Source organism: Gadus chalcogrammus, chromosome 4 (assembly GCF_026213295.1).
Source record: "Gadus chalcogrammus isolate NIFS_2021 chromosome 4, NIFS_Gcha_1.0, whole genome shotgun sequence".
Taxonomy (NCBI): Eukaryota; Metazoa; Chordata; class Actinopteri; order Gadiformes; family Gadidae; genus Gadus; species Gadus chalcogrammus.
Genome location: NC_079415.1, coordinates 15,655,966 through 15,674,745, shown reverse-complemented (window position 1 = coordinate 15,674,745; position 18,780 = coordinate 15,655,966). Strand labels below are relative to the sequence as shown.

General features: G+C 44.7%; 1 protein-coding gene across 1 annotated transcript; it reads left to right on the top strand.

The window, feature by feature from the left end:
• The first annotated feature begins 11,608 nt into the window (after positions 1-11,608).
• On the top strand, positions 11,609-18,027 carry LOC130380907 (aquaporin-3-like). Its single transcript, XM_056588335.1, has 6 exons — positions 11,609-11,763; positions 12,984-13,110; positions 13,893-14,030; positions 15,308-15,426; positions 16,065-16,282; positions 17,106-18,027. The coding sequence occupies exons 1-6, from the start codon at positions 11,632-11,634 to the stop codon at positions 17,287-17,289; spliced, it is 918 nt and encodes a 305-aa protein (XP_056444310.1). The 5' UTR covers positions 11,609-11,631; the 3' UTR covers positions 17,290-18,027.
• Positions 18,028-18,780: the final 753 nt, after the last annotated feature.

Genomic DNA, 18,780 nt, shown 5'->3' with positions numbered 1-18,780 from the left:
CTGGCCATAGTGAGGTGGAGGTTAAGGTGGAGGTTGGGTTCGGAGTGGAGGTGAGGTCTGGAGCAGGGAGAATGGTAGGAAGGGGTGTGCAGACAGCATTATGCTATGGATAAGGATTAGCCTACCTGGGGGGGAGGGTCAAGGGCATAGATAGAGAAAGAGAAAAGCAATGATGGAAAAATCGCCACAAGACAAGGGAAACATATATGCGAAACAACGTTTGGATTTTTTACTTGATTTGATATCACACCTCCCTCGAGAACTATTGAGCAACGACTTCCAAATACTGAATCATCTTACTTCTTGGTTAAACCTATATCCATATGAGATAGCGTATACAACCCAGCATGGCTCCATACTTTGGACATGTGACCTGACCCCTTCCCTGCAGCGCTCACAAGCTGCTCCTCATTACCCTGATGGCCGGTGGAGCAGCTGCCCTAACGACGTGGACCAGAGAGAGAGCGGAGTCCATCCCTTTTTCAAAATGGCCGACCGCAAACACAAGGCGGTGGCCTGGCCGCGTCGGCCATGCATAAGTCATAGTGTGTCAAGGATATGAGCCAGGGCACAGGGTCGGTTTGGGAGTCCAGCAACCCCCAGCAGCTCCCTATCAGATTCTAATGAGACGAGGTGATGTATGAATATATAAAATGTGAGCAAGGTTTTCAATTAGGGGCGCTGCATGTACAATGTTAGTGGTCATTTGTACATTGATGAGGTGGTCGAAGCAGAGTGGTTCAATGCCTGTTAGGCCACATTTAACATCCTTCCTCCTTCCTTCCTTCCTTCCTTCCTTCCTTCCTTCCTTCCTTCCTTCCTTCCTTCCTTCCTTCCTCCTTCCTTCCTTCCTTTCTTTCTTTCTTTCTTTCTTTCTTTCTTTCTTTCTTTCTTTCTTTCTTTCTTTCTTTCTTTCTTTCTTTCTTTCTTTCTTTCTTTCTTTCTTTCTTTCTTTCTTTCTTTCTTTCTTTCTTTCTTTCTTTCTTCCTCTTCCATAGTCTTTATTTTAGGCTAATGGAAGATGGAGTGAAGGCACCATTAGGCTGCCTTATGGACTGTGGCAACATCTACTATCGCCGTGGCCTTGGCCTCTCCGCCATGGGCCCTCCACCACACTCTGTCATCGCCTAACCCGGGACCTCTGCGGAAGGTCAGCCATCTCCAATGGCTCGTGAAGTCCATTGATCAGCAGAGAAGGACTATAGAAAAAGCAGATGAAAAAGAAGAAGAAGAAGAAGAAGAAGAAGAAGAAGAAGAAGAAGAAGAAGAAGAAGAAGAAGAAGAAGAAGAAGAAGAAGAAGAAAATATGAGAATAAGATGAAGAAGAGAGGAGGAGGTGGATGAGGAGGAGAAGGAGACGAAGAAGGAGAATGGATGCATGGATAAAGGTGCTACATTTCATGACAGGGGCAAATAGCGGTCTGAAGACTGGGTGTGGCTCTCTGGGACTGTCCTGAAGTGGTTCATGTCACTCCTTCATGATAGAAGGCACTTTTGACCCTATTTTAACGGTCTGAAACGCAAGTGAGAAGCGCAAAACTGAAGTAGTTTTGTGGGCGGGGCTCTGCCGCTGTTGCAATTATACCAGCGGATAAATGACCCTTGCGCCCGATGCAAATCTAAAAAGGGTTGCCCTGAATTAGCCTTATTACCCGTAGGTGTGGTTTGGGCATAACGTGCAATAAACCAATGAGAGTGCCATCTCCCATCCACTTTAAGAGCCATGAGCACATTCAAACCTGACGAGTTGATATTATGACGGCACGTTTACAGTCTCCGATGAGACAGATGCATGACCACATGAATTTCAAAATTCAAATTGCTCAGTTTATGGCCAAATAATATGCCCTAATTCGTACATGGAATAGAGTTTCCTTCTACAACTTGCGGCAAAGAAAACTTAACACACACATGTGATATGCAGTCCTGTGGCTGCAACTGTGGGTCTATTTAATTATATGCTGCAATACATTAAAGGTTGGGTATGGGATTTGCGAAACGCCAGCAGATTTGGAAAATACACAACTCAAATGTTCCTACCCCCTCCTTTCAACGCTGACTCTGACTCCACCCATTCCAAGGACATGGACGTTCAATCATGCACGAGCGAACACAGATGCGCGAGAGCGAGCCATTAGCTAGTTAGCTTGTCTTGCTATGTCATTTATACACTCAGTCAAATCATTCAAGGTTAGAAAAAAAACACTAACAACACTCTGAATACAATGTTTTCAATTTGTGATATCTGATACTGATCATCTGATCATCATTTGAAACTAGAAAATGCATTTCCTGCAGAAAATGAGGTGAGTGCTGTAATAATAATAATGGATAGAATTTATATTGCGCTTTTCTAGACACTCAAAGACGCTTTAGAGTGATCGGGCGTGTCCAAGGAAGTAAGTGCAAAGTGAGGTTCAAAACATGTTTTAGTAAAGCCACAGAGATGTAAAGAAATGTTCCTCCATATATAGACATGCTCCTCCATATAAATCTACAAGGCCCTCATGCCTCCGGCCCCGCAGGGAGAGCAGAACGCGGTCGAGCAGGGGTTGGTTATCACCCAGCCGTTCTGGTATAACCCCTTAGAGGTGAGTGAGGACAGGGGTCGGTTATCAACCAGCAGCCCTGGTATAAGCTCACAGAGGAGTGAGAGCAGAACACAACATGGTTATGCAGGGTTTGGTTATCAGGCAGCAGTCCTGGGTTAACCTCTCAGAAGATGTCTGTCAGGCCCCGACTCCAACCACGTTAAGAGCAATGAGTACAAACGTTTCCATCTCTCACTGCCTACTCTGCCCTGTAATGGAGAAGCACTATTTCTCTTTAAAGTCTGTTATCCTTTAAATAGTAATTGTTCACCTTTATCCTAATTCACTATGATTTATAACTTTGTATATCACTTGGAATTGCCTCTGTATTGAATGTACTGTAGAACAAATGCTGCCTTGCCTTTTTAGTTAGCACAAAATAATATAAATACATTTATTATATCTGATAAAGAAAATTATCCTATTTACAGTTTACATTTCGCATTTTTAACAGGCTCCCACTGGAGCCAGTTGAGTTGGAAGATTGGCATCCATCAAGTCCATGGGACAGTGGCAGCGCAAAGCAGTTCCATTAGTAAAATATTATTACACCCAGCATGTTAGAAGGAACTCTTCCGAAGGTCTTTTATTCCATCTGCCATAACTCTATAACCCATCTGTTATGAAATATTGTGCTGTCAAAATTCACTTCACCTAAATACTACAATACTTGAATTTAATAATGTGCACTTTCCACTGTACATGTGTGATTAAGTATTTATTCTGTAGTGAAGGACCTCTTAGCCCTCATTGATGTGTAACCCCTAGGCATGTACTTTTATGCCCTTATGGCATGACATTGTAATCACTGTGTGATTTTTTATTTTATTTTGTATTATTTTATGTATGTATTGCTGGACACTTTATACACTTTATTTTATTATTGCATCTTTTATATTCGATGGGCTGCTGTAACAAGTACATTTTTCATGTATGGGATGAAATAATGTTATTATCTTATCTTATCTTAAATTAGTATTAGTAGCATTATAATGTGCTGTAGGTCAGATTAAAGAGCCATCATTTGAGTGTAATTTGTTAGAAATGCCCTATCCACCCGTCAGCCCTTAGTGAGTGAAATGCACGGTGAGAATATCTTCTGCTTTGACTGCATTTTCTCTGTGCGAGCCAATTCAATTTTAGACTGCTCCCAGCTCATTTCGGACAATTCAGGAGCTCTCTTCCCGGTCTCTCTACTCTCTTCCCTGTCTCTCTGCTCTCTCTTCCCTGTCTCTCTGCTCTCTCTTCCCCTCTGCTATATATTGCTCTCTCTCTCTGCTCTCTCTCTTCCCCGTCTCTCTGCTCTCTCTCTTCCCTGTCTCTCTGCTTTCTCTCCTCCCCTTCTCTCTGCTCTCTCACTTCCCTGTCTCTCTGCTCTCTCTCCGCTCCCTGTCTCTCTGCTCTCATTCTTCCCTGTCTCTCTGCTCTCTCTCTTCCCTGTCTCTCTGTCGTCTCTCTCTCTCTCTCTCTCTCTCTCTCTCTCTCTCTCTCTCTCTCTCTCTCTCTCTCTCTCTCTCTCTCTCTCTCTCTCTCTCTCTCTCTCTCTCTCTCTCTCTCTCTCTCTCTCTCTCTTTCCATGTCTTGAGTTTGAACCATAGCAGCTTTACCGCGATTATCAGTATCAGTATTATTTCATCACTAGCACACACTAGGCTATACATCACTAGCCTCAGCATGGTCGATGATGAAACAGTTCCATGTTTCATCATGTTGTACTGGTTCGGAGAGCAGAGCTCAACAGGGTAACCGCTGCCCGTCTCCAGAGGACTCTCTCTCTCTCTCTCTCTCTCTCTCTCTCTCTCTCTCTCTCTCTCTCTCTCTCTCTCTCTCTCTCTCTCTCATCATCAGGAGCTCAGCCAGCGCCGCAGTATTTCGGTGGCACTGCATTAACAACTCCAGAGGCTGCTAGCCCTCTCCCAGCTGGCTCTGGCTCTGGCTCTGACAAAGAGTGGGAGCGTGTGGTGAAGAGACTCTCTCCCCGTCTTAAGAGGTCACACAGGGAAACGGGACTAGACTAAGGGAACGAGACTCACAGAGAAGGCACTAGCACCATGGCGGGGAGGGGACATGACAATGTCAACGACAGATGATGAATCCCAGGAGCATAGGGAACCAAAGAGCATAGATGATGATCTACGCAGAGTGCTGCCCATGCACCTCACCTCACCTCCAGCCGGGACAGAGGGGGCTCCCGGCTGTTGTGTGGCCCATCCATCTACGGGGCGAGGGGTCGGGCCCCAGGAGAGGGGAGGACATTTGCCATCGCCTCCGTCCTCTGGACCGGCTCTGAGAGACACATCTTTCAGATTGGGAACTCACTGGGGTATTCAGACATTCTGTCTGAATACCCCAGGCAGACTGTCAATATACATCAGACAGTCTGCCTGCCTGCCTGCCTGCCTGCCTGCCTGCCTGCCCGCCCGCCCGCCCGCCCGCCCGCCCGCCCGTCCGTCCGTCCGTCCGTCCGTCCGTCCGTCCGTCCGTCCGTCCGTCCGTCCGTCCGTCCGTCCGTCCGTTCGTCCGTCCGTCCGTCCGTCCGTCCGTCCGTCCGTCGTCCATCGTAGGCTGCAGGCCAGCTACCTGTCATGGGTGCATGACGAATAAAAACCATTTGATAAATGATTGGCAATGGAAGAAGTTATCAGCTCTGGGCGACACCATGTGCATGCCTCGCTGAAGACAGGACTCATACAGCGTCTGGCCTGATAGCCACCAGCGGCCGTCCTATGTCAGTTTTAATTAAATATATGATGGAAAACTAGCATATTTTTTGGGAGGAAAGTGACTGCAGACTGGTTGTGACATTGGGGGCCGCTGATAAGGGGGCTGGCCGGGCGGAGCGGGGACTGAGGACGGAGGAGATTCTGCCTCCTTTCAACAGTTACCTGGCAACAAAATAAATAACAAATCATTCACACAGAAAGGTGTTTGTCAGCTCTCATGTGTGCGTCTGTGTGTCTGTGTGCCGGCACACGTGTCACTGCGTATGCGTTAGTGCATCTGTGTGTGTGTGTGTGTGTGTGTGTGTGTGTGTGTGTGTGTGTGTGTGTGTGTGTGTGTGTGTGTGTGTGTGTGTGTGTGTGTGTGTGTGTGTGTGGGGGGGGGGGGGGTGGAGGTCTGCTCTGTGAAGGGTGGAGGTCTGGTCTCTGTGAGGGTGGAGGTCTGGTCTGTAAGAGGGACGAGGTCTGCTCTGTGAGGGTGGAGGTCTGCTCTGTGAGGGTGGAGGTTGGTCTGTGAGGGGTGGAGGTAGGCCTACATACCCAGCCATCGGAGTCAGCAGTCAAGACAACACTGGCAGTGGGTGTCGCTGAGAGGAACAACACAACAGGTTCTGTTATGAAGAACTACTGCTGCTACCCTCATGGTAATAATATTGGCATTACATTTAAATAATATGAATAAGATAAATGAAACTTTACATTGCAGCTTTTCTTACAAGCATCAGTTGGAACACCCTTCTATCAAAGTAATAATAATAGTTAATTACTTTTATATAATGTAAGACTGTGTGTGTGTGTGTGTGTGTCAATGCCCTTTCTTCTCCTCCAGGTCACACAAGTCAAAGTAGCTATAGGTGGTAACACGGCAGACCATTGAGATCAATAGTTTTAAGTTTCCTTGTTTATTCTTCTCGAGGGATGGATAAATCCATATAGAATGGCTTACTTTGAGAAGAAATATGAAAATCAGAAAAAGGCGATTCCTTTTCTGTGAATACAATCATTGACAAATCGTATGATTCATAGCGGGTAAGAGTGAAAGTGATGGTGTTGCCTATTGATGATTCCAACAGGGATTCAGTAGTGACGTATGGGTGTGAGCATGTTTCTTAAAGGCTATGCAAAGGGGTTTTACTTTTATTCTCATTGTTGCTTAAACCTGCACTGTGTGAATTTTCTACTGTAGCTCTTTACCCTGTTCAAAAATATCGGAGCAATCTGAACCATGGGATGTTATGCCATATTTGATGCAGGTTTCCGAGACTTCCGTAACAACATAGAACGAAACACAGTATTTTGGGCATTTAATAAAGTCAAGTAAAAAGTATTCTGGTGATACCTGGCTGAAAAACATGCTTGCAGAATTCTGTTTCCATGGTTGTGCAAAACACTTTGACTGTCTGAAAATGATACAGCTTTAACTCTAACCAAAGCCACTAGAGGATGTGAATAGAAACATGCATAGTGCAGGTTTATCATAGAAGGCATCGGATAATATATAGGAATGCCCGAATGTATATAAAGTATGGATGGTTCTGAGCAAAAAACGTCCCAGGTTAGATTATTGCATGCTTCTGGCCAACAACAGAATTGTATGCCACCAATTCAACCATCTTGGAACCCCTTAAACGCTGTTTAAATTGTAGAAAAAAAAACGTCACATCGCTTTCCATGCGCCCCGGCTTTAAGAGAGCGGGCCACACTGGCTACATTTGCGGTCTAAATCAGCATATTTCCCCTCAGTCAGAGTGCCTATTCACAGCGCATTGTGTGCCCATGAAGTATTGATTGAATTAGACAAAAGAGCCTTCGCGAGGCTCAAAAACTGAAAACAATCTATTCCAATTAATGGTGGGGTGGTTGGGAGAGGGGCTCGCTGGCCTTTTCGTCCTCCCACAACTTCCACAAATTCAAACCCCCTTTCGTCACGCCACAAATCCGCCCAAGGAAAAAGGCAGGGGTTATATTTTGTTTGACTGCTGAATAGGTGGCCGGACAATGGTAGAACTTAATAAAAGGTCAGCCATTTAAATTTTTATCTCTGTAAGAATCTCTCCACTGGCCCCTGTGGCCGGGAAGTAAACTGCAGCCTGCCTGAGACAGTGCATTCAGAGCACTGGGGTTCTGTCTCCATGGTTCGAGACAAATTTTTGGGTTAAATTACAACCTGATCATGTATCGGCAATTTAAAGCAAATTCATGCATGCCAAAATCCTGCAACTAATCGCAATCATTTTTGTCACTTTTTATTATTAATATTGTGGTGTTATTTGAAACTTGTACAGATGTTTGGGGTTTATTATATGACTTCTTACTATAAAGCCCTTTTTAAGTTGTTTTTAGATGTGCTTTACAAATAAATAAAACTTGACTTTATATCTTCTATGATTCCAAGTAAGCCTATTGACGGGGACTCCAGCTGCACCGCAGACCAGGTGGGGCTGCAGGAGGAGAAGGAGGCACGCGGCGGGGGTTCCTCCACTTCCTCTTTATGTTATAAGCTACAGATAAAGCCCTCTCCCCCGTCTCTCAGCAGCTGTCTAAACGTCTCTCCGTCAGCCTCCTACCCCCATCCCTCACGACCGTCATCCATGGGCAATCACGCAAACCGAGACATGTGTAAAGCCCTGGAACACACTGAGCTGGTCCAGTCCATCCCTGTTGGATCGTTACTTTCGCCGGCAAAGTGAGATAAACGTGTCACAAGGATGTGTGTGTGTGTGTGTGTGTGTGTGTGTTTGTGTAGATACATAATCGGTTCGGACTTCGCCACAGTACTAGAATGTGGAAAGGTCAAAGACATGTTGTGGATCCTTTTTAACTGACTGTATGTTGAGGAGGTTTGTGTCTGCGACTGTGAACGTGTGTGGTTCAAAGTTACGCTTCTTTTTGCTTTGGAGCAGACTTCTATCAGGTGGACAACACAAACGTAAACACACACACACACACACACACACACACACACACACACACACACACACACACACACACACACACACACACACACACACACACACACACACACACACACACACGTAGGTTGGGTTTATTTATCAAAAGGGGTTGCAGGGCACCAACGTTATGACAGGTATGTAAATGTTAAGGTGTAGACATTAACTGTGCATTTGTCTTCGACATTTGGCCTCTCTCTCGGTTATTATGCTAATAACATCCATCAGCCCACTCGTAAAAGCCCTCGCGTATTTTGTTCAACAAATACAAAAAAAAGCCACCTTCACACCACACACATGCACACACACACACATTAGAATTCATCGGGTTTTTGAAAGGCAGCGTCGGTGGGGTTTGTTGGTGTACTGCATCACCTGGTAGGGTGCAGTGGTTCATCCACCCATCCATACATATGAGTTGACACTCCACCTTGTTGTGAGGGCACAAAGGGACCGATAGTGAAAGGGCACCTGGTGGTAGAAGAGGGCTCCTTTGATGTCCAACCCTCTATGTCCACACACGTATCCATGGAGACCTGCTATTGAACTCGCCCGATATCTCCAGACCAATTCGCAATTGCTTTTTTAACCTCTCTGTTTGCCAGAGCAAATAAAATATGAGCTCCCGGATTCTACTCTTTCCCGTGCTACAATTCAACTGGAGCAGCTCTGCTATCTCAGGGACGGACGGACGGACGGACGGACGGACGGACGGACAAAGTCATTCATACTAGAGGTCAAACACTGCAGCTGGTGATGGGCCTGACAGATTCTCCCCCACAAACAACAACGTTGAAAAATGGGACAACGTGTAGAACTTTTCTGATCCGTCACACAACCTACCAACTTTGTCGGGCAGGAACGTCCTGTTGTGAGTGTTTTGGCTCTCGATGGTTGCTTTTGTTTCTTTAAGGGCACCAAACCCAGGGCAGGTGTGGGTCGTGGGCCTGAACAGAGGCACCCAGTGGGGCAGCCGTGTTTAGGTTTGGCGGGATAAGGAGGGACCCCAGGTGGGTTGGCGGGGCTCCCCACTAGGTATAGAGAGGCCGGTAATCTGTTCCCCATTTGGCTGCAGCTCTTCAAAGAGACGACCCAACCCTGAAGATCTGTCACCCATCGGAACCTGGTTGGAGTTGCCAAGGGGAGAGCCGAGGGTTAATTGGCCACATATGCGGTATATCGGCCCACTGCAGGCTCTCTCTGCGCTCATGCTAATGAGCGCTAACGAGCGATGCTAACTCTCTAGCTCTGAAGGGAATGAACAGCCCCCAACAGAAGGCAGAAAGGGCGTTATGCTAGTTGTCTTTATATATTTTTTACTTATACCGCCTCGTACCTTGGTAGCAAATAAAAACGTCTATTTTAAATCAAAACATAGTAACAGACTTTGCCGTCTGATATTTATTTGCAACACTGTTAAGACTCTTTGCATTTTACAACTGACCGACGCATCGCCAGACAAACAGAAGTAGTTCCCCACCCTCTAACTGTAGATGATTAAAGTCTATACGTTACCATGGCATGTTGGATGCTAAAAAAACATACATTTTACAATATACATCTCTGGCGCGTCTGAATCGCTCCCCACCGGCAGCCGGTGCGGAGGAGGGGAGATGATTGGATAATAACATGGGAGTCGATGCTGATTAATACGCCGCCGCGGAATCAATGGTGCTTCGCGTGGCGGCTGTGTGGACTGAGGCTGTTGATCTCAGCTCAGCCTTTGTTTTAATGCCGTCTTTAAGTGCACAACAAAACATTGCATTGTCATGGATACAATTTTCATCATAAATTCACAACCGTGGAGTTAAATAGATGGTTCCTCCCGCCTGTCGTCACAAGACTTATTTTATTTAGCTTTTGCACTCATCGGATACATGTTTCGGGGGGGATTCATGAGCCAATCACTGTGCGGGGCAATCCTTCATTGGAATATAAATATTAAAAACCTTCAGCAGAACGCATGGCCTAATCTGAAGGGAAAAAAACAACTGGTACCCGTAACGCATCGAGATGGGTCTGATGGCTGGGAAAAGTTGAAAAATATAAAACAATTATTGTCGAGATCATATCTGGCACGGAAATGAAGGAGTGAGGAAACAAATTGTTTCTATGTTCTGACAGCGAGCAACATTTCGCAGTTCACAGAATCTCACACACGGTGCTGATGGTGATGGTTTGATATAAAAATTGGCCAATATATTTTCAAAAAGTGTTCCCTGCCAGGCTCTTTAAATCATGTCTTAGCTACCAAATAAGTTGTTGACCAGTGCTGCATCCAAAGCCTGTCGTCGTAAAGTGCTGGTTTCATTTTGGTTTTATATTGGAATTTCATAACGCATCCATAAATGCTCCCCAAATCTAAATATTTCACATCCCCAAATCTAAATATTTCACATCCTCCTGGGATAAAATACGAGCTGTGCGTAGCAGAGCCATACCTTGGGAGGGTTGCAGCGCTTATAAGTTATATTTTCATCAATAAAGAGAGAGCCGCATAAAAGAACAGGCGGGAGCATTATCATTTTGTGAGGCTTGGGGGCTCTGCTGCGTGGGGTGTTAAGGCCAGGACCAATGTGCTGAGCTTTGGCTCAGATAATGTCCTCTCATATTGTATTCCTCGCACAACGCCACAAGCTTCCAGCAAATGAGTCAATCTTGGTGGTGACTGCTATTTTGCATGTCCAATCCATCCGTACACCTCATTTTCATTGCCGTCTTTTCTCTCCCTGTTTTCGTGAGCTTGACATTTTGTCTCTTTTGCAGAGCTTCTGGGTTGATTTTTTGCGGCTTTTCGGAGGACCCTATAAGTCCTCCAAACTTTAGGGTGACTTTGCGGGCCTTTTTTCAGATGTCTAGCTTTCTCACATGCGGCATGGTAGGCTGTGATAGATCCACAGTCTCTGAAGCAGAGAGCCGCCACCAGCCCACACCACTAAAAGGACTTCTCAAAAGTCTGCTGTCCACTAATTCTTTAAGAATGTGGTATTATGTCGACAATTACATTAGCATAATAGCTATGCTAATGCTAATTCGGTATTATGCTAAACACTTCCAGGCATGTGGCGTGGATATGGCCTATTGTTTTACTTAAAGTGGATTTATTTCAAAACAATACATTGGCAAATACTCTCTCATATGCCAACGAGTATGTAAATAATGTATATGTTTCTGGCTGATTTGCAAGCAATAACATAGAAACGAGGAAGAGATGAAGGTGAATAATAAAGGGGTGTATTCCTTATTATCCCCAGCGCCTGTAGAGAGGTTTTGAATGGGTGGAGACAGAGTAGTACTTAAGTCAGACATTTCTTGAGCAAGGAAGACACAGACTCTTACCCATCGAGCAGATCACAGCTGCTAGCCAAAATGAATACTCGCCACTTCCTCATGATGGAAAAACAGAAGGCAGTTCTTGAGAAGGCGGCACAGATCTTCCACATCAGGCACCTGCTTTTCCAGCAGGGCCTGGCAGAGTGCCTGGGGACCCTGGTTCTGGTGGTGAGTATACGGGGCCGGGCGGGGCTTGTGGTTTTGAACATAGATCGATTTAGATTAGGCAGACACTTTTATGTGTCTGCTTTTTACCAAATCAATTAAAACATGACGGTCAATGATTAATGAATACAAACGATGACAAGGCACCACCACGCATTGCTCAATGGTACCTTATGAAACACAAAACAACAATATTACATTTTGGATATAATTCTTTCATGCAGACTATTGGTTTCATCTGGAAAGGACATGTTATTAAGTTCATAAATTCACCAGAACGATTTTGCATTGCATTGCTAGTACAATGATTGGATGACATATAATATCCTAGCTGCGAATGGGTCACTATCAGCAATGAGGATTTTATTCATCAACCAGAAGATTAGAATATTAATTTATCTTATCCAAATATCTGCAATGTCCTTTCCAAAGCCTTTCCATTTGCCAGCACACAGCTTCTGACCTTTTGCAGTTTAGAATTTCCACAGCTCTGGATGCTACTGAGATAAGGACCTCTTCTGGTCTGCATTTCCCATTACCATTTATAACTTCATCATATTATTTATTTATGGACTGGCTTATTTACAAAACTGGATCTAAATTCCTCAAAATAGATCATCAATGTCAGGGCTGTCCAGATCAATTTGAAACAGTTTGACTTTCAAGACGAGTTGACGAGAAGACTATTTTACCTTCCTCTTGATGCAGCAAAGCACATCATGCAATGTAGACAACAGGGCTGTACAACTTTACAACAGGGAGTGTGGGCCATGATGTATAGTACAAATACTCAACATTATTAACATCTTAGAGACCAATGAATCCACACCATGGGAAGGATAAATAGTCTGTAAGCAGGCGTTCTCAGTTCCCCAGACAACACATCCAGAGAGGACCCTAGCTGGGTGGGTCTCTGTGATGTCAGCAGCAGGCGGCTGCTGTGCAAAACACTGAAAACCGAGAAGGAAACCCCTCCTTGACACCAGGAAGACCCACGCATGTGTTTCCATGTTTAAAGTCGTGTTTTTCAGGTTAAAAGTCTGCCCCTCTCCAAAAAAACTAAAAAACAATCACATCCAAAGCACCCACAAAAACATCTGCATGACCTACGAGGTTCAATACAAAAGAGACACGCCCTGACTGAGAAGGAGACCGGGCCAGTGGGACCCCACCCACACCAGGATGGGGGTCCGGGTTTCAGCGGTCTCTCTCTCCTCCTGCAGACGTTTGGCTGTGGCTCGGTGGCCCAGATGCTTCTCAGCGGAGGTTCCCACGGCGCGTTCCTCACCGTCAACCTGGCCTTTGGGTTCGCCGCCACGCTGGGGATCCTCATCAGTGGACAGGTGTCAGGTGAGGGGCTAAAGTGGTGTATAGGAACGTATAGGGAAATTATATGGGGGGAGTGGATGGTGTGCTTAAATTCTAAGTTCGAGCGGATTGATTTAATCACAAATAATACCATTTTTCGGTTGCTTGTGTCTGTAAGATTTAGTAGGATTCATATATCAGCTCCTCATTATTATGGACGGAAGCAGTGGTGAGTGCAGTATTTAGTGTTTACCCTACAGGAGATGATCACCACGCTGTTTGTAGTGCTGACGACAGCCGCCCGTCATCAGCACTACAAACACTCGGCATCTCAGAAGAGTACAAAGAAGATGGTGGAAGGGGGAGCGTTCCTACTTGATCAAACAACATGACGGCGTCAGAAGTGAAGACATAAAAAAACATTAAGTAAGTGTGACCGCGAGTGGCGGGAGACAAGCGCAGGCGTGAACGAGCAATCGGAGCAGTTCACTTCCCCTTTTTCCTTACTATATTTGTGCTCAGAAAAACATTGACTTTGTAAGGTACTTTCTTTTTTTTTCTTCCAATTTAGTATGTGTCACAGAGCCCTCCCTCCTGTTTCTGAAGGCTCTCACAAGCAGCCCACAATTACATGGAGATGGGCTCGCTGCTGCGTTTGCTCTTTGAGAATCAGGGGCGAGAGTATTTTCTATAGAAGATAAGAAGGCCTCCATCTCTCTCGCTCTCTCGTTGCTCTTTGAGTCACTGATCATAGCTAAGAAGACATCTCCTTTAGGAGTCCTGTTTAGAAAGTCTCACGTTTCTGTCCTTCTCGCCCTCCGTAGGTGGTCACCTGAACCCGGCCGTGACCTTTGCCCTCTGTCTCCTGGGGAGGGAGCCATGGAGGAAGTTCCCGGTCTACTTCCTCTTCCAGACGTTGGGGGCCTTCCTGGGCGCCGGGATCATATTTGGCATGTATTCTGGTAGGCGTCCTTGAAATGTAAAATGGCTACGCTGGGTTCCATCCCTGATGTCCACGGAGAACTTGCATGCTTCCTGCAGCCAGAGCCCCCACCCCTACGACACTGAGGGGCCAATCGCACACAGACATCGCACACAATTTTGCCGTTATAAACTATAAATTATTCAACAGTGAAAACTGATTTAACAATACGCCGTGGCTTTGCGTTTGATTTGAATCAAACTAATTGATGCAGTGAGCTTGTGTTTACCTCCTGATACCTGAACGCTACAGACTGTCAATCCCTAATACACAGATACTTCATCATATTCATTTCTATTTCAATATTTATATTTATATTTCAACGCATAAATCCATCTCCAAGCGCCACAGGGCAAAGGGAGTAAATTCCAAAAACGATCTTGTGAAGCAGAATTAGCTTAGCGAGTTTGTTTGAAATTTGATCAAGCCCTTTTCTAGGTTTCGTTGTGAAGCGTTGCTGTTCCATGCCCAACACTCAAAGCACCAAACATATTTAAGCGTTGTTAAAAACACCTGAACTTTGAGTTGCATCACAAGAAGGAGAGCTCAGCAGTGGCCAAAGTTCCACTGACACAACGCTGCGACCGGTGCCTAGAGCTGCTCTGTGTAATCACCCCCATATCGAACCCATTTGTTCCTCTTAAAAGGCACCCAGTGCAACTTTATGTAAACATTCAATGAAAAATAAACATTCAATTTCTAGTCTTTTTTACACGTAGTAAGTTTCAATAACTCCATACCATTACATATCGACATTCAAGGAGCAAAGATGAGACGTCGCTGTGTGGTGAGAACTGATAGAAAATCGTAAACAACAACAATCGCCGGTGGGGAGAAGCCATTTTTCCATTGACTGGAAGCCTGCTTTATTTATTGTAGGTTACAAAAAATAAAGAAAATGGCGGCATTGTTGTTGTTATCGATTTTCTATCAGTTCTCACCACACAACGACGTCTCATCTTTGCTGCTTGAATGTCGGTATGTAATGGTATGGAGTTATTGAAACTTACTACGTGTAAAAAAGACTAGAAATTGAATGTTTATTTTTAAGCCTCGAAAGTTGCACTGGGTGCCTTTAATGTAATCTGATAATATTAGCACCGCCGCGGCAACCAACAAACACACAAGATCAATGCTTATTCAATATTTACCCAGGGGCCTGCTGTCAGGCAGAGACGAGAGTCTTGGTGGCCGGTGCTTACGGTTAATGAAGCTGCTCATCAACACTCACCACGGTAATGTGTGTGTCCCCCCCAGATGCGCTGTGGGATTACGGTCAGGGGACGCTGTCTGTGGACGGGACCAACGCCACGGCGGGGATCTTCGCTACGTATCCCTCCCCACATCTCAGCCTGCTCAACGGATTCTTCGACCAGGTAACATAGTGTCAGACATCGTTTCATCACCTCCCTTAATTCACAACAAGGGTACGATTAAATCGGTGTCACACCAATTGCTCCGGATCACATCGCAAGAACATCATACCCGTTTAAGAATTCCACCCTGTGACCCCGGTGCTCGATAGCTACAGGGCCCAGATGGAGCTCTAAACCACTCCATCAGTCTCCAGACCCTCTCCCCCACTCCAGCCCCATTTAAATGATCATTTTTATGTAATTCTCCCCCTGGAATCGCTATGCGGCAATTAAAAGGCCCCTAAAGTCAACAATTTGGGTGAAATTTATATTTAATGGAGAGCATGTGATACGGAACAAACTGTTGTACTCACGCACACTGACAGAATTTTCCTTACATTAATTTCCTAACATCCGAGACTGCACAAAAACATCAACAGCAAAACCATCACAACCTCCCTAAACGAAACACCTTATTAAAGACATTATATAAAAAGGCCTTGAAATTGACTTATCCTTTCTGGCTCTACTTCCATGTTCGGTTTCAGCCCTGTACAACACTTGGAGATTTCTTAAAGGACAAGCGCTTTTAAATCAAATCAACCATCATCAACGGACAACAAAACCCCACAATGCATTTTGTGTCCGCTGTGTTTCAGCTGATCGGAACGGCCGCATTAATTGTGTGCATCCTGGCCATCGTGGACCCCCACAACACCCCGGTCCCGGCGGGTCTGGAAGCCTTCACGGTCGGCCTGGTGGTGCTGGTGATCGGCCTCTCCATGGGCTTCAACTCGGGCTACGCCGTGAACCCCGCCCGGGACCTGGGGCCGCGCCTCTTCACCGCGCTGGCGGGCTGGGGCAGCGGGGTGTTCACGTGAGTAGCCGGAACATTTTAGATACAGCCGGGAGAATGTGTAACCTTTATCCCAAAAGGAGGAGTTTGGCTGTGAATGCGTTTGGATTTTTAACAGAGTAGAGCACACGATGGAAAAAATGAAGGACTGCACTGCAACAAAGTCTAAACCCGAAGAAATGTTATCTTCCATGATTCTGAATCGATTCACAACTTTTCTTTTGACTTGGTTTTATTTTAACATTTTGTTTGCCTTTTTGTGTTGACATTATTGTCATCCGTTTATATAGGCTACTATTTCCAGTTATCCCTTGGTAGGGACCCTATAGCCTACCATCCCGAATGAAACATAGTAGATTACCTCTTGACACATTATCGATTGGCTGAGGTGAATTCTGACATATTGCCTTAAAAAGCACACTAAAGAAGGATGGAAGTCCATGTAAATTGACTTGTTTTTTGTTTAGTATCAGCTTCATTTTCTTTAACAATTTCTTGGCAGTTCAATATCTCGCTAACATAGTTCCCCTATGCCTATGTCACTTTTATACCGCAGCTTTTTACATTTCTCAAGAAACGTTCTACTCAAGAAAAAGGGAGAATCTTTGAAGACCTGTCGCATGAAAATATATAGCTATACCGTCAGATACAACACTAGCCACTAGAGGGTGCTGCGAGAAAACCTATATTGCGGATAGAAATGAGTGAAACTAATTTCGATAGAAGTGTGCGAAATGACTAAAATAGTAATACAAATAAATTATAATTGTGAAATTAACCCTCAAGAAAACATGTTCTCCAATAGTTCCCCTGCTCTAAACACTGCGGCCATTTTTCTCCACAGAGTGAAGGGCTACTGGTTCTTGGTGCCCTTGTTCGCCCCGTTCCTAGGGGCGGTGGTGGGGGTGGTGATTTACCAGCTGATGGTGGGCTACAACGTGGAAGGAGAGGCACGCATCCAGAGAAGACGAGAGGAAGAGGAAAGCCTCAAATATGCAACTATAACCACCATCAATGAAGAGGCATAAGAATCCTTTGTGTTGTGTGTTGCCAGCATTTAAATATTTTATGTTATATTTTTTAAAAGGTTAAAGGTAAAGGTTTTAAGTCTCCTACATATTATTATTGATTGTCTGGTATGTTTGATATATTGATTGAAACAAAAAACATTTTATAGATTGGCAGATTTATCCACTGTCGTATTTTCGATTATTGTCGCCTATATTATTAACACTGCCAATTCTTTTTATAGGAATTCTATATTATTTGTATGCGAGGAACTTGCTGAGATATACTGAGTTCAAAAATATATTGTTATCAAAATAAAATGGAGCTGTCTCTCCAAATCCTGAAACTCGCGGCATAACGACAAATAACTACCGTATTATTATTTAGATTAAAACATATAGTAAGAAATGAAGAAAAAACAAACTCAAAATGAAAGGTGTGATGCGGGTTAGAAAATGCAGTTAAACATAGAAAATAACCGCTGTTGAACAAACTGCTTTTCAATTTAAACATATGGATTTTATGATCTTGTTTTATTTACCTTGGTGGTAGGGTGGAGACTGCTTGGCGTCTCCTGTCCCCTCCCCTTTCCCCTCTCTCCTGTCCCCTCTCCTCCTTTCGTCTACCTGTCTCCACTCCTCTCTTTTCCTTGTCTCCTCTCCTACAAAGCAATTGTAACCGATATGGTTAAAATTTCCACAATAGCCTCAATATAGATAGACCATCCAGATGTCCACGTTTCACAATGAACCTCATAAGTTACGTTGCTCAGAAACCTTCAGCCAACCAGAAGTTTTGTCTTGAGCTCCTCTTGGCGATCCTTTTAACATCGTTCATGACATTTAAAGTATATATATATAGATACATCTTTTTTTTTTTTACTTGATAGGCTGGGCCCCTTTCAACTCCATGGCGGCACAGTAATCAACATTGTCAAACCCCTTTGTGCTGTTCAAATACATAAAAGCATTCAAATAAAAAACATAAAGTCCTAAATTCTAGCAAAACTCCTTGAATTCCATGGGACCCCTTATAAGCAGCTTCTGGTACCTTCCACAACAGAGAGGTATCTACGTCTAGTGTACACCTAGTGTGCACCTCAGTGACCAGGAGACTTATCATTCACAACGTAGATGCAAACTATTATGATTGATGTGATTAATAAGATGTAACAAGGCGTGCCCACTTGAGGCAACCGCACACTGGATTGCAATTAATAAAGAACTGTGAACGTGTGGAGGAGAGTGTTCACCAGGACTCGTTTGAGGTCACAACCCTTTCACCTTTTCTCTGTGCATTGGTCAGCATATGAACGCAGCATATTTCAATAAGCTGTCTTTACAATCCTCCTCTTTACTTCCTGTTCTATTCAACCACAACAACCAGCACCATATTATCCTGCAGCCGCCGCCAAACAACTGCTGAACTCAACCCTAACTATTTCCAACCTCATTTGTTTGGCTTTGCCGCGCTAACCGTAGCCTTTTAACGGGCCCAAGGGGTAGCCAGTT